Source organism: Squalius cephalus, assembly GCF_949319135.1.
Source record: "Squalius cephalus genome assembly, chromosome: 14".
In the NCBI taxonomy this organism is placed as follows: Eukaryota; Metazoa; Chordata; class Actinopteri; order Cypriniformes; family Leuciscidae; genus Squalius; species Squalius cephalus.
Window position 1 is genome coordinate 27753770 of NC_137135.1, and position 16098 is coordinate 27769867.

General features: G+C 35.3%; 1 protein-coding gene across 2 annotated transcripts in view; it reads right to left on the reverse strand.

Annotated features, from left to right (window-relative positions):
• The window catches only part of fstl5 (follistatin-like 5), a 150184-nt gene that overhangs the window by 63731 nt on the left and 70355 nt on the right, over window positions 1-16098 (reverse strand). For both annotated transcript variants that reach the window (XM_079892244.1, XM_079892245.1), the window contains exon 5: window positions 12149-12397. In XM_079892244.1, coding sequence (XP_079748370.1) covers window positions 12149-12397 — 249 coding nt within the window. The remainder of the gene's footprint in view (window positions 1-12148; window positions 12398-16098) is intronic.

Genomic DNA, 16098 nt, shown 5'->3' on the forward strand with positions numbered 1-16098 from the left:
ATTCAACAGAGCATTCTGGGAATTGAAGAGTTACTCTACCCTGGTTTACAAAATTATGTTTATGAAATGTAATAAATAATATAAAATACTACTAATAATATATATATATTTTCAATTTGTTACATTTTAATAATATTTCACAATATTATTATTTATTTTTTTACTGTGAATATATAGGCCTAACTAGTGTAGTTAGTTGAAAATTACATTCATACATTCAATTCATTCATGAATTTCTTCTAATTCAATTTAATTCTTCTAATTCTACTTAAATTTTTCCATTCTGTTAATGACTTCAATTCTAATTCAGGGATTAAGTATCAATTTAAATCCTCAATTAAATCCTGACAGGCACACGACTCTAGTTCCTAGTGTGGATGTTATTAATCATATATATATATATAAAATAATATTCATATGAACTCACACAACCAACCGATTATCCATGAGTGCAATCAATCTCTCTACCAGACCCCCAGGTCAGGGGGGTCACACAAAATCAATATGTGGTATATGGGGATTCTCCATAGGCGTAATGGTTTTTTATACTGTACAAACTGTATATCACCTAAACCAACTTATCACAGAAAACATTTGGCATTTTTTAATTTAGGTTTACGAGGAATCCATGTTTACATCGTAAACCATGTTTACATTGTAATACCCATGTCATCATACATATTTGTGTCCTCATAAACCATATATAAAAGAACACACACACACACACACACACACACACACACACACACACACACACACACACAACCTCACACAGACATGTGCTTCATTAATATCCACGTGCATCCATGAGAAAACAGTCTAAAATGTTAGATTGACGGTTCATGTCTCTAAAGAGGCAATTCAAAACTTCAATTGTTATAGGTTGTCCTTGTTTTACCTTCAAAACTAAAGCTGACCTAAAAAAGTCACCATGTATCTCAGCATTCTTGACGATCACAGGACGCCCCGTTCATTTAATGTGTGTCCAAAAATGGGCTCAGCCCACTGTGGCATTGGGCCTGTGTGTAATCAGACTGCTGGTGATAAACGAAGTAATCTGCGGTATTGGCAACCCGCTCACTCATGCTTTCTTTTTGTGTTGGCTGGTTGGGAAGGACTGTCAGTCAAACTGATAGGGCTGTCCAGCAGACACTCTTCACAGCGGCCTTATGGGAGAACCGCAACACGCATCCAGGGTTTTAATCAAAATACCAGCCACTTTGCTTCTTTGTAATGTCTTAAATTGACATTGTGTGCCTAACAACAGTCTTATGTGAAATGTGAGAAGTGGCTAATAACGAGGTTGATATTAGACACAGTTGCTATATTCACACTATCATTAAAAAGTTTGGGGTTGGCATGAATTTTTTATGTTTTTAAAAGAATGCTTATGCTCACCAAGGCTGCATTTATTTAATCAAAAAGTAACATTGTGAATTATTATTACTATTTACAATAACGTTTTTCTATTCAATATATTTTAAAATAGGGCAGTGAAAAGATTAATCGCGATTAATCGCATCCAAAATAAAACATTTTTTTTACATAATAAATGTGTGTGTACGCTGTACGGTGTAATTATTTTCTATATATAAATACACACACATGCATATATGTATTTAAGAAAAATGTGTTATTTATATATAAAATATTTATACAGTACATGCAAATATTTCTTAAATACATGCGTGTATTTATATTAGGGCTGTCAAAAGATTAATCGCGATTAATCACATCCAAAATAAAAGTTTGTGTTTACATAATATATGTGTGTGTACTGTGTATAATTATTTTGTATATATAAATACACACACATGCATGTATATATTTAAGAAATATTTGCATACATATACTGTATATATATTTATATAGTTTATATTATATATACATATAATTTTTTTTATATATAAATAACACATTTTTCTTAAATATATACATGCATGTGTATGTATTTATATATACAAATTTAATTATACACAGTACACACACATATATTATTAAAAACAAACTTTTATTTTGGATGCGATTAATCGCGATTAATCTTTTGACAGCCCTAATTTATATATATACAAAATAATTATACACAGTACACACACATATATTATGTAAACACAAACTTTTATTTTGGACACGATTAATCGCGATTAATCGTTCCACAGCCCTATTTTAAAATGAATGTTATAGTAAAGCTACACTTTTAGCAGTGATCTTTCAGCAATCATTCTATTATGCCGATTTGTTGCTAAAGAAACAACGATATACATGAAAATAATACATAACTGAGAAGTTTAAACACTGTACATAAATACTGTATATATATATATATATAAGTTCTACAGAACATTCCATAATGTGTTGTGCTGTTATTTTAATTGAAGGGTCCATGTTGACCTTTCTGCAAAATAATTGCCCATACGGACAGAGTAATGAACACGTGACCATTAATGCACTCTGAAGGCTGCCATAAAAACATGAAATAACCGTGACAATCAAAGGGGAGCAGAAGTGTTTTATCTCAGAAGATCAAAATAACTATGTCACGTGTCACAGCGCTTGATATCACCTCATAAACATTAAAGGCTCTACAGTATTTTCATGCTGGCTGTGCAGACATTTGATATTCAGTTACCCGTAATGTGCCGAACAATGTTTCTTTGATGGAAAAAGGAAGGGAGTGAAACATTGAACGGCTGCCATTACAGAGTGACGGTGGAGGCCATGATATAAGAACAAAGGCAAACAGTCACCAGAAGATCTTCTACAGTCCTTTTTACAATGGCAATTTAGCTATCACAGCAAACGTAATACTGACTGACGTGACTGATAACAAAACTACAATCCCTTGCCCTTTAAAAAGAGTGTGAAAGTTTTATCTAATCTGAGCTCCTCCACTCCATATACTGTAGGAGGACAGTTTGTGATTCTATAGATAAAAAAGAATTGCTTCCCTCCCTCAAATATACATTCTCTCCTTGAACATTTCTGCACAATCTGAGAGGTTAGTGAATGCCTTCGAGCACTTAGCATTGCGTTGGAGTCAGGGAAATGAACACATGACCTCTCTCTGACAATGTAGAGCTGCACAAGTGTAACAGGAATTTACTGAATTGCAAGAAATGCAACACAATGACACAACAGAGAAACTTGAAGTGTCCTGTTTTGAGGTGTGTCTATTTTGAAGACTTGGGAAGTTAATGTACAGTGCCCTACACTAATATTGGCACCATTGGTAAATATGAGCAAAGGCGGCTGTGAAAACACATTGGCAATGGTTATCCTTTTGGTATTTCATTAAAAAAATTCACAAAATTATAACCTTTCATTGTAGTAAAACATGTGTGTGTGTGTGTGTGTGTGTGTGTGTGGGGGGGGGTCTCATTGAAAAAATCTATTTATCCAATGCATGTTGGCCACAATTATTGGCACCCATAGAAATTCTTATGAGTAAAATATCTCTGAAGTATATTACCATTCCTATGCAAGTTTTTTTGTTTTTTTTTGCACACCAGGGAGACTAGGAGCATGATATTGTCAAGCCATGACAGGAATATAAATATGAGGAAACACAAAGGCAAAATTCCGTTAATCATTTATCACAATGAGTAAAACCAAAGAATATAGTTCTGATGTGCAGCAAAATAGAAAGTGGCTGTAAGAAAATAGCTAAAGCATAATAATTCTTAAGTAATTCCAATCAACTAAAGATGTTACAAATCTGCCTGGAAGAGGACATGTGTCTATATCTATATAAGGATCACAGCTGGAGAATTGCAGAGGTTAGTTGAGTCTAGGGGTCAGAAAGCCATATTTTTTTAATCAAACAGCACCTACATCACCAGTTGTTTGGGAGGGTTTAAAGAAATATCCTCCTCGCTCATGCAAAAACAAACTCATAACTCATAGCATATTTAGTTGTCAGACACAACTGGAACTTCAAACGGGACCTGGCTCTATGGTCAGATGAAACAAAACAAAAAAAGCTTTTTGGCAGCAAACCCACCAGATGGATAAAAAGTACCCCGTGCCCACGGTTAAATATACTGCTGGATCTTTAATGTTGTGGGCCTATTTTTTTTGCTGGAGGTCCTGGACATCTTGTTCAGAAACATGGTATCATGGATTCTAGCAAATACCAACAAATTAAAAAAAATCAAAACTCTTATAATGGGCCATGATTGAATCTTCCAACAGGACAATGATCCAAAACAATTATCAAAATCAACACAAAAATGTGTCACTGAGCACAAAATGAAGTTTCTGCTATGGCCGTCCCAGTTCCCTGACCTGAACCCTATAGAAAATGAGTGGGGTGAACTCAAGAGAAGCACCACTTACATGGATCTGGGAATCTGAAGGATCTGGAGAGATTCTGTATGAAGGATCTGTATGGTCTCTGATCTCTTGTCAGGTGTTCTCTAAACTCATTAGGCCTTACAGATAAAGATTAAGAGCTGTTAACTTGGGAAAAGGACGTTGCAATAATTGGGTGCCAATAATTGTGGCCATGTGAACTAGAGAAATACATTGATTTCATAATGAGTATTCCCAATTAAATTCTGCATAACACTCAACCCTTAGAACAATTCTGGATTTACAGGTTTTGCACAGAGAGCATTTAAAATTCAAAAGTGAGATCATTATAGAATAAAAGACATCTTAACAAGCCAAGCTCACAATAATCCCCCGACAAATCTCCAGAGGTTTCATCCTCGGACAGTAACGTGGAACACTCAGAACATTCATCTTTTCCACTGATAAGCTAGCAGGGTGTTACGACATTCTAGCTAGGCAGAAGCAATTGTCCTCCCCAAGCTTATTTCGCTGCTTTGCTAAGATTGATGACAGCAGCCGTCGGGTTCTAGACGAAAAGATCCATGAGACAATTCCGAACCTCAATTCCCCATATGACAGCAATTCAACACAAAATGGGCCATTGACTTTTTTTCCTTTAAGCAGTCCAATTCAACCAAACATCACCATGGCTAAATGCACAGAATTCATCTTCATTCCAGCGCAATAAGAGAGGTGAGATGTCCCATCCATCTAACCATAGACCAAAGTATGTCCCTGACGAAATAATATCATATTCCTTGGGCGGCTAACCAAATTAGGATATCTAAATTGGGACGGAGCTTCTCCATCAAGACAATGAGTCAATTACCTTGAATGTTATGTCTCCACTAACTATGCCATCCATCTTTTTTCCACTCCTTTTGTCTTATTAAATAAATCACACACACAAAAAAATTAATAGACCAAGACTTTTCCTCATTTTCCTACATGTTTCATCCTAAGGGGCACATCAAGGAGTCCAGACTTTCTCATGCCTAAAAGTGGCTACTACACCTGTTGACTACACCTGCCTTTATTATTAAAAGGGAAGCCTCCAGAATCAGATGTGAAGAGAGCACTTCAAAAAGCAGATGACATTCAGCATTATCATTAATAGCTTGAGCTGATGATGAGATTTATAATTACAGGAAATCCTAGAAATTCCTTTCACGTGAGCTCACATTTAATCCGTTATGATATCCTCACTAAATAGCTTACTGTATATATATATAAACCAAACACCCTTATCGAGCTGCAGCAAACAAACCATTACACCCTGTGCTTGTGTGTCTGCATTCATGGTTTTAAATAGAAATGAATAGAAATTCTATAAAAGGGTCAATAACATAAAAGGCAAAATTGTAAAATAAGGTGAAATAGAGACAAAATAAAGAAAATGAGAAACTTTTTATTTTTATTTTTACATATGAGTGAACTTTATCTTAATCATATTTCCAAAAAAATATTGTAATATTGTAAATATATTTGTGTAAAAAGTGCAAAAAAAAAAAAAATATTTAACAAATATCATGAATGATTAATTCAGAAATATCATGTTTTAGGAAATCACACTACAACCTTAAATAAATAAATTGAGCACATGCTCATAAAAGAGTTATATTCAAGTCACATATGCATTGAATTTCATTGAATGTCTTTTTGAATAAATTAAGAGATTAAAAAAAATACAAAAATGTGTTTTATATCATTGATCGCAAAACATTTGATCTTCAATAAATTGTACATTTTGTATATAAATATAAGCATAATTATAGTTGTATATTTTACACTTCCATTTTTAAGTTTGGGGTTGGTAAGATTTTCTTTAAAATCGTCCATTTCCCCAACAAGCCTGAAAAACCAAAAACCGTCCTTTGACTCTAGCTGACTTTCTAATTATATTCTCACTAAATAGCTTATAGAATGAAGAAAATTCCATCTTCATCAAGCTGCACCAAACAAAGCATCAAACCTTGTGTTTGCGTGTCTACATTCATGATTTCAGGGTCTTAATAAGGTTCCCGTGTCTCAGTTTTCGGTGCAGATGTGATTGTGATGCTGCTCTAATCCTGCGCACGCTGCATGCGGATGATCAGATAATCCCGCGGGGGCGGGTTGAAACGTTTAATCACGCCTCCTGGAGCGTCGCCATGCATGACCTCATCTTTACCTCCCCAGCTTCACTAGAATTACAGAGCAATTTAAATCTGAGTACAGCTTACAGTGCATCTTAGATATGCTATTTTTTGCGATTGTTGAAAACAGTTCTCTATACCAGAAAATAAACACTTAGGTCAAAGTGGTGTAAGGTTGTGTTTACATCATAAAATGCCTGGAATCTTGCAATAGTCTGGCTCTGTGTAAAGTGGATCTTATAGCACAGACGTCTACTTTCCTAAAGGATGTCAATTCTCTTGACAGTAGACATCATTCTTGAACTTTATTGACAGTAGTTCTGTTTTCTTAAAATTGGAAGCTGTAAAGTTTGGGATGGTACAACGTGGACCACATTTGATCCCAGAACTTCCTCAAGGGCAAATAAATATTGGACAGTAGAGGAAATAACATAATTTATTTTTGAACTATGAGACTCTGGAATGGTAGACTCTGATTGGTTTAACGCACGTAAATCCCAAAACACACCCATTACTCATTATGAGAATAGGGACAACCCTTTTAGACTATGTGCCTGGCGCGCCGACCATTTTTCCTGTCGTTAAACTAGCAAAAGTGGATTCGGACACGCCCTAAGTGAACTTGCGCCGTGCGCTAGACCATGCGCTTAGATCGTTAAAATAGGGCCCTTAAAATGTGAGTTCCTTCAAATGTACAAAATTTTATGGTTAAGTCATGATGGAAGTAGGATAAAAGTGTGGGGACACTACTGTTCAAAAGTCTGGGATTTGGATTTTTTTTGGTGTTCAAAAGTGACAGTAAAAAGTTTTACTTTCTATTTATTAAAGAATTTTAAAACATGTATCATGGTTTCCACAAAAATATTACGCAGCACAACTGTTTTCATCATTGATAATAATAATAAATGTTTCTTGAGCAGCAAATCAGCATATTAGAATGATTTCTGAAGGATCATGTGAAACTGAAGTAAATTCAACTTTGCAATCACAGGAATGCATTATAAAATAGAAAACATACAAAAAAACTTTTGAAAATCGCACAGAACCAAAACTTTTGTACGGTAGTGTAAAATCTAAAACATTTTATTCAGTCAGTAAGATGAAGCACATTTGGTCACTTTTTTGACCCCCATTTATATAATTGACCCTTTTACATTATTTATTGCAAAATAAAACCTGTTTACCCAGCTACATTACACAGAAATATTTGCATTCACACATGGCTTGATGCACCTGAGCAGACTTGTCAGTTGTTTCGAGTGTCAGCCTGTACCAGAGAGTATTGAGAGAGTCTGCAGTGTGACATCTAATTAAAGCTCTTTCTCTCTCCCAGGGGGACAGCTGTGGTGTCCTCTGAGAGAGACCCACCCTGGACATCCCTCCTACTGCAGCCCAGACTGCTAATGAGCCTATTAGGGACCGCATACCTGTTGGAGCCTGAGACGTGGCTTAAAGGGATAAACTGAGAATTAGAAGAAGAAGAAGAAAAGAAAAAAAACACTAAGGCCATGAGGAACAGAAAGGGAAACTTGATTTACTCTAATGAGTATGCACTGTTGATACATGTGCCTTCCCTGTTCCCTGATGTGTTAACACCGACTTTAAAAACAGACACCTTCATTAATTCTCCCCAATAAGTATTTTCAGACATTTTTTTTGTTTGTTTTGTTTTAAATACACTCATGCCATACTTATTTAGATGCTGTTTGAAGTTGAGGCACTGTCGTACCTCGTTTTTTTTTTTAACTAACTCAACAGGGTTTTTTTCTTATTGTTCTGGAAGCTGTTTTTTTTTTATATATCTTGTAGGCACACTAATGTTAAATGTAATAATAAACCATAAAAAGGAAGATTCAGTTATTCTTTTCCTCATATTGTTTTAAACCTGTATGCTGTTATTTTTAAAACACAAGACATGTGAAAGACTGACTGAAGGCTGAATGGAGTTCCATCAGACAGACCACAAGCGTCATTAACTCTTCATTCTCATAAAAGAAATTGAAGTAATGGGGAGAAAAGAATGAGATGAATATATCATCTTCAAAACAACTCAAACTTACACAGTGTGTGGAGGAAAGTGCAGAATTCTGAATTTAATTTCCCCAGTGCAAATAGTCATGTGGCGGGTGAGTCACTGGAATAAGGGACATAATTGAAGCTTAACAGACAGAGGAAAGCTTAATGGGGGGATATTTTTCCCTAACATTCAACGCGGCAAGAAATGAAACTTTTTTCCCCCGCTCCGACTGACAGTAAAGCTGTCTTTTGAGACGTCTGATGATTATTCGTCATAAATACTTTGAAAAGTTTAAAACTTTGATGCATAATATTTTTCCTTTGTTTGATGTAATAAACAGGAGCAGCGGATACATCTTGGGGGTCCAACTTAAAATTATCTGACACGGCTTCCTCTTTATACTTTTCAGTTTTGGTTTTCTGTTCATCTTTGTAGATTTCTGTCATTTAGTCATTTCAAGTGTCAATCTGGTGGGGAAATAACTGGTGTGGATGGATGGATGGGTTGATGGATTGATGGGTAAATTTCAGAATTAATTACAAAGAAACTACCAGTAACACTTTCAATTAAACATGAAATTCTGAAGTAGAAACACTGAAATTGAATTTTTATTTAAAACTTTGAAAAACAATTTTTTAACAAATGTAATGTTGTGATGGTCAGGCCCCTTGTCACCGGTGGGTGTCCCGTACGGCACTGAACAAAAGAGTTTCCTATGAAAGTAATGCTTTGTAATTGCACGAGATGTACTGCTGGGCTCGGATGTATGCTAGCAATTAGAAAAGCATTTACATTTTGCTTTGCCAACCCAACAGCTTGCATCCCATCGTTATCCAAACCCACCGCCTCATGCCAGACCATACAGCCCAACAGGCACACAAAATCTGAAACCTCTTCCTTGGCTAGAGAGAACTCCTGCACCGCCTTCCCACTGGGAAATGGAAGTTCTGTAGCCTACAGCATATGTTCTGTGATGTTTTATTACTTAGCATTATGGCATCTACCCTGCTACTTCTAATCTTTGCCCTGGTCAGCACATAGTTTGGGAAGAATCAGCAGTCTCTTGATGTTCCGTGAAGCTTTCATCCTGCTGTTTTTGGTTAATTTGCTCTGGCGTATGCACAGGCCCCAAATCACTAGGCTCTGACAATATCAGTATTTGTAAACACCGCCTAGCCAGACAATCAAAAGCCCTGAGAGACAGGAAAAAATATTGGAGTGGCACAGCGAAGGAAACATGGAGTATAAATGAAGCATTAGAGAAGAATAGTATGCAGACTCTGGCACTTAATTGGGCACTGCTGTGTGCAAATAGCGCAGAGATGACTGATTTCTACACACATAAAGAAGACAAGAACTATTTTTGTATTTACAATAATCAGTCATAATCACTTAATTATGAAAAGGGACAAATGCTTCTGCATTCACTGATCTATACATGTTTACATTAGATGTATCTGTAGTCCAATCAAATCCAATGCATTTCCTGTTCTCTAGTAAACAAACAAATAAAAAGCATCTAAATATCCGTAGGCAAAATACATTTACCTGAGAAACAAGACTTGTTTTCAGAGAATATATCTTGCATGATGTGTATTTTTCTTTCCCATTTGGAATATATATATATATAAATGGAGATTGCGATCGGAGGATCGCAATCTCCATTTTACACAGAAAAATCGGGATTCTCAATTTATCCAGAATCGTGCAGCTCAAATATATTAAATTAAATATGTATACATATTAAATTAATTTGCTATATATTTTTATTTAATATATATACACATTAGAATCTGATTTAATTCTGAACGCTCTACTCTTGTTTTCACTTGAAGGGAGAGAGAAATAAAGACAGGAGAAAGCAGCTGGGATAGTGCAGTCAAGCATCTTCCACCCCTAGAATCAAAGCCTCCCTTCAAAGTTCATCAGCCTACTTTGTCTCTTTTTCATTTTAGAGCATAAACATTTTCCTCCAAAGCTCTTAAAACTCCTGAAAATAAGCACAAAAATTATGCCGTGAGTGCACCTGCCACAGTGAAAACCATTAGGGCCTATTTGATACAATACTGATAATTAGAACGCCTAATTATCCAATCCAATCCAATCATCTCTCTAGTTATCAAATTTCTACAGTTTAATATTTCAAATTTTCAACTGAGGAGAACAAACCAACCATTTTCTAAAACCACCTACATTATTTAAAAATAATGTTAATTAAATGCACGACAAAAAAACGAATTTTTAGAGGGCAATTTTGCACTCCGACATTGTGTTGTCTTCTGTGAAACTGATTTGCAGGACAATCATCTATTTTACACTAACCATTCATCTCTCTGGCTCCCCAAACTTACACTGATTGGCCCAAGCATGTCAATATCATCGTCTGATGGCCAAATGCTTTGACTGAGATTTGATTTGAGAGGGCGTTTAGAGGTTTGATTTCTTGGTCAGAATGTGGAAGTGGAGAGATGAAGAGTTTGAAGAATTTTCCTGCACATATATGAAGTAGTTAGGGTGGTGTATTGCATTAGGGCTGCCAGGCCTTAGTGTACTTGACAAAACCCCCAAAAAAGAGATGATATACTGTGGTATGGGAACGTACAGTTTCAGCATTGTTTTGAAATCTTTCATATACCAACTTGTTTGGAACAATAATGAAGGTCCATTACTTCAACAGACACATTTAATATGTTCATCTAAACTAAAATCATCTTCAAAAGTGTAAAGTTGTCTCAATAAATTTGGTTCTTATCCAGAAATAAATTAGCCAGCAGAACAACAATGATCATCCAAATGGGCAACAACTGATATTTGTACTGTTTACAAAATGAATCCTGGTTTAAGAAAGTTAAGTTCCTAATTCTAAATCAGATTTTACAAGCACAACACAATATGGACGTTTCATTCATTAGTGGCCATTACTAGTCCATTAGAGCTGGACATAATTTCAGAGAATCGTGATTATGCAAACCAAAACAGCCTCTCTCTTTCTTGGAAAATAAATGTCTCAAATACATGTCCTTTGCCTCGCTGCACACATCAGGATGTGCTGTTCTTATAACTCCACATCATTTTCAGAAATTACAAAACAATTAAAGATGATTATTGCAAGCAAATAAAGCACTGACACTTCAATACTAAAACATAATTATTTCATGATTTTGAAAAAAGTCTCTTATGCTTACCAAGGCTGCATTTATTTTATCAAGACATTAATATTGTGAATTATTATTACAATTTAAAATAACTTGTCATAACATTTGAATATATTTTAAAATGTAATGTATTCCTGTGATGCAAAGTTGAATTTTCAGCATCATAACTCAAGTCTTCTGTGTCACATGAAACTTTAGAAATCATTCTAAGATTAATATCAATGTTGAAAACAGTTTATTTAACTGCTTAATATTTTCGTGGAAATATTTTTTCAGGATTCTCTAATGAATAAAAAGTTCAACAGGACAGAATTTATTTGAAAACAGATTTTTTTTTGGTCACATTATGAATGTCTTTGCAATCACTTTTGATCATTTTAATGCATCCATGCTGAATAAAATAATTAATTTATATATAAAAAGTGTGCAGTTAACATAAAAAGCACTCATGCAGCTGCAGCTGGACAGTGATGGACAACATACCGTAACAAATCATATTGGTTCTATACCTTTGTAGAAGCATTCCTCGCTGTGCATGATGGTTATTCTCTGATGGGCCATACAGGAAGCTTTGTGAAGCTCACAGTGGTTCTGGTAGAGTTTGCCGTCAGATCCACACACAGGTTTGTAATGTGGTTTGCAGCGATCCAGACACTGACATTCTCCTTCACCTGTTTCTCGGTCAACCACACAGTGCTTCCCCAAACCACAGTACTTATGTTCACAGGGCCCAGGAAAGCCATTCTGACCAAGGAACCCTGCAAAGACACGGCAAATGCAGGGGAAATCATGTTAATTTGTAATGTTACACGAAGAAACATGCCATGTTCATTCACTTTACTTCATTAGAAGTCAATGTTTTCTTTTTCATATCATGGAATCAAAGTTTAAATATGTGTTTCATCCCACATCCAACTAAGCATGAACTTACTGTATTTTAAAACACAAACTTTATAAAATAAAGCACAGTAAAAAGAGTTGAGCTAGAGAAGTTATGAACAATCTCACGATTGTTTTGTCATGCCATACAGTAGCTTTATATTAGTGGTTTTGACAATGCTGGCAGAAAATATGTATGACTGTAATAAAACATAGCCTGAACTCTAGCACGCTTCCACTAATTATCAATTACAGAGATATGAGCTCCACTCCTCCTGCAGAAGATAATTTCATAAAGATTAACTATTGAAAATGCACAGTCACATTTTAGATCTCAGTTCCCCTGTGCAATGGCAGTTACATTTGAGTAAGGGAACTTAATAAAAGATGCCTGTAAAAACCATTAATAAAAACTCAGGGATTATATATAAAAAACTTTTACAAAAATTTTTTAAAAAAATGAAAGAAGAACTATTGTTTGTTTGAAAAGTTAGAACATAGCCTAAAATGTGCATTACCTTTTGATTGTATTGTATATATATATTTTCAATCAGAATATATCAATATGTATCAATATATATATATATACAGTGCTATGCATAAGTTTAGACACCCATACTAAAGTTGACTAAAAAGAGGAATAAAAAATCATCTTTTGGAAACTGAACTTAATGCCTTAATTTAAAAAAATAGGAAAAATCCAACCTTTAAGGACACCAATTTTCTTTGTGAATGAATTATGTATCGTAAATAAATAAATGTTCTTCCTTAAAATACAGGGTGCATAAGTTTGGACACCCCTATGTTAAATTCCCATAGAGGCAGGCAGATTTTTATTTTTAAGTATTTTTATTTATTTATTTTTTAGGATACTATGCATCCTGATAAAGTTCCCTTGGCCTTTGGAATTAAAATAGCCCCACATCATCACACAGCCTTCACCATACCTAGAGATTGGCATGGTCTTATTTCAGTTAGCCTAATAGCTAGTTTGATTTGCATTGAGAGATGATCTTATGGAAAGTACTCCATGCCAATCTCTAGGTATGGTGAAGGCTATGTGATGATGTGGGGCTATTTTAATTCCAAAGGCCAAGGGAACTTTATCAGGATGCATAGTATCCTAAAAAAAAAAAAAAAAAAAATACTTGAAAATAAAAATCTGCCTGCCTCTATGGGAATTTAACATAGGGGTGTCCAAACTTATGCACCCTGTATTTTAAGGAAGAACATTTATTTATTTACGATACATTATTCATTCACAAAGAAAATTGGTGTCCTTAAAGGTTGGATTTTTCCTAATTTTTTAAATTAAGGCATTAAGTTCAGTTTCCAAAAGATGATTTTTTATTCCTCTTTTTAGTCAACTTTAGCATGGGTGTCTAAACTTATGCATAGCACTGTATATATATATATATATATCAACATATATCAACATATATCTATATGACACACACACACACACACACACACACACACACACACACACAAACATATACACATGTGAAAATTGCATCTAATTAAATGAAAAGATAAACAAAGCTGCACAGTAAGAAAATGAATGTGTGTTTATTCAGAAACTTGATGACAGCTATAAATTCATGAACGTTTGCTGGTAAAGGGTGGCATATTTCCTTTCTCCAATTTAAACAAAACTCTACAGCAAAATTCCCAATGCAAAACTCTATAGCAAAATTTACAACAATCATGTTCAATACATCACAGAAAACTAAGTAAATAGCTTTTAGTCACACTGTCCTTTAGAGAGTTAGAGACCTTTTAGATGTGTGTAAATAAATTATGACTTCTTTCATCAAGTACCACATAATGACGACCTTCTCCCAGCAGGTTGTTGTAGTAAAAAGAGAAAATTGGCTTTTGCCAGCAGGGTGGACAGAAGCCAAGATAGTGTCTGATTGGTATGCACACAGTGCCTCGCCGTGACCACGGTGACATCAAAGACAAATGACTAATTCAGTCGCAACGATTTGTTATTGATGAGTCAGCTTTTCAAAGAGAAAAGAGAGAGTCTGAGAGCGAGAGAAAGAACGTTTGATTCTGATGAAGGGTTTGGGTGAAGGTGTGGTGTCCGGCTTTCATCTGCCCACCATCAAACATGGACTTTTCATCCCAGTAAAAGCCATCGCGAGAATCCTAAACAGAGTGCCATATAATAATGGTAAAATGATCAATGTCTGCACTGAAGTAACAGTACAAAAGAAGTAGTAATCAAAAAAGTGAGCCAACAAAAAGTTGACAGCGGCAGAAACAGAAGACAAATTCCGATGACCTGAAGAGGTCAAAGCAATGCAGCGGTCTTCACCGGGGAACGATTCCTCTACCTGACACCGACAGCAAAGCCATGACTGAGCAATAACTGAGCTCCGCTCTCCCGGCTGGTCTCTGAACCTAGTGTCAGCCCTTAGGTGCTGATTATAGCAGTTCCATGACATGCATGATAACTAATAAGAGCACAGCACAGGGCTTCAGAGACAGATACAGTCATATCTATTCATACAGATGTACACCCGAAGACTGCCAGACAAAATAAAGGACGAGCGCATCAGTTACTCTGTATTTGTGAATATTTTCTAACAGCCGTGCGAAAGAGCAACACAGTGGAGAAGAGTCGTGAATGCTTGTCGTATCTTAGCTATTGTAATTGATATCCGTCTGCACAAAGCCATTTGTGATGATAAATTGAGCAGGGTCTGGTTTCAGAAGAAAAAAAAAATCCCGTTCTTTTTCTCCAAAGAGAAACTGATTTTTAACCATTCTGTATAAACATTTCGAGGCAGACCTACCATGAGCTCCGAGGTTATTAATCAATGCTACTATTCTGTATATGTGTGAGTGTGTGTGACATTACATAACAATGAAAATGTAAACCAAATGTCCCCACAAAGATAGTAATACCCTATGGAATTGTAAAAAATACCTCTGGAATCAGACTGATAAAAAGACAGCAAGAATCACTTTCTACACACAATGGGTCTCATTCATGAAACATTCGTAAATATACGAGTAAATATGTGAGTGATTTGCGCGTAAAGAGACCTTCCCGAAAACTCTTCTCCTGATTCACAAATACTTCGTAAACGTCAGATATGATAGTGAAATGTGTGTGTGTGTTAATGAATTCCAATCAGTCGTAAAAGGGACGCGCGTGCACGCTCATTCTCAATTACCATAAATCCCGCCCATTAAATCCGACTGACAACTATATATGGGCATCATATTATGGCACCAAACGAAGGATTTCAACATGTCTTCTCAAAAGCGAATGAAAAAGAGAAATTTCTCAGATGCAGAAATTGAAGTTTTATTATCAGAAGTTCATTCAAAATTAAAAAAAAAAATGTTTTAATTATTTGATTAAAGTGTTCCGTTTGCAGATGATATTACTGGCTCTCATAATAAAAGTAAAAAGAAAAACCATATGTAATTACTATATATATTATTTTTTCAAAATGCTGTGTAAATATGTACCCGATTAAGGTGAATTAAAATGCAGCCTTATTAAACGTTCGGATGTTAAACGCACTATTTACGCGTGGCTGGAAGCAGGTGTAGATTTCTT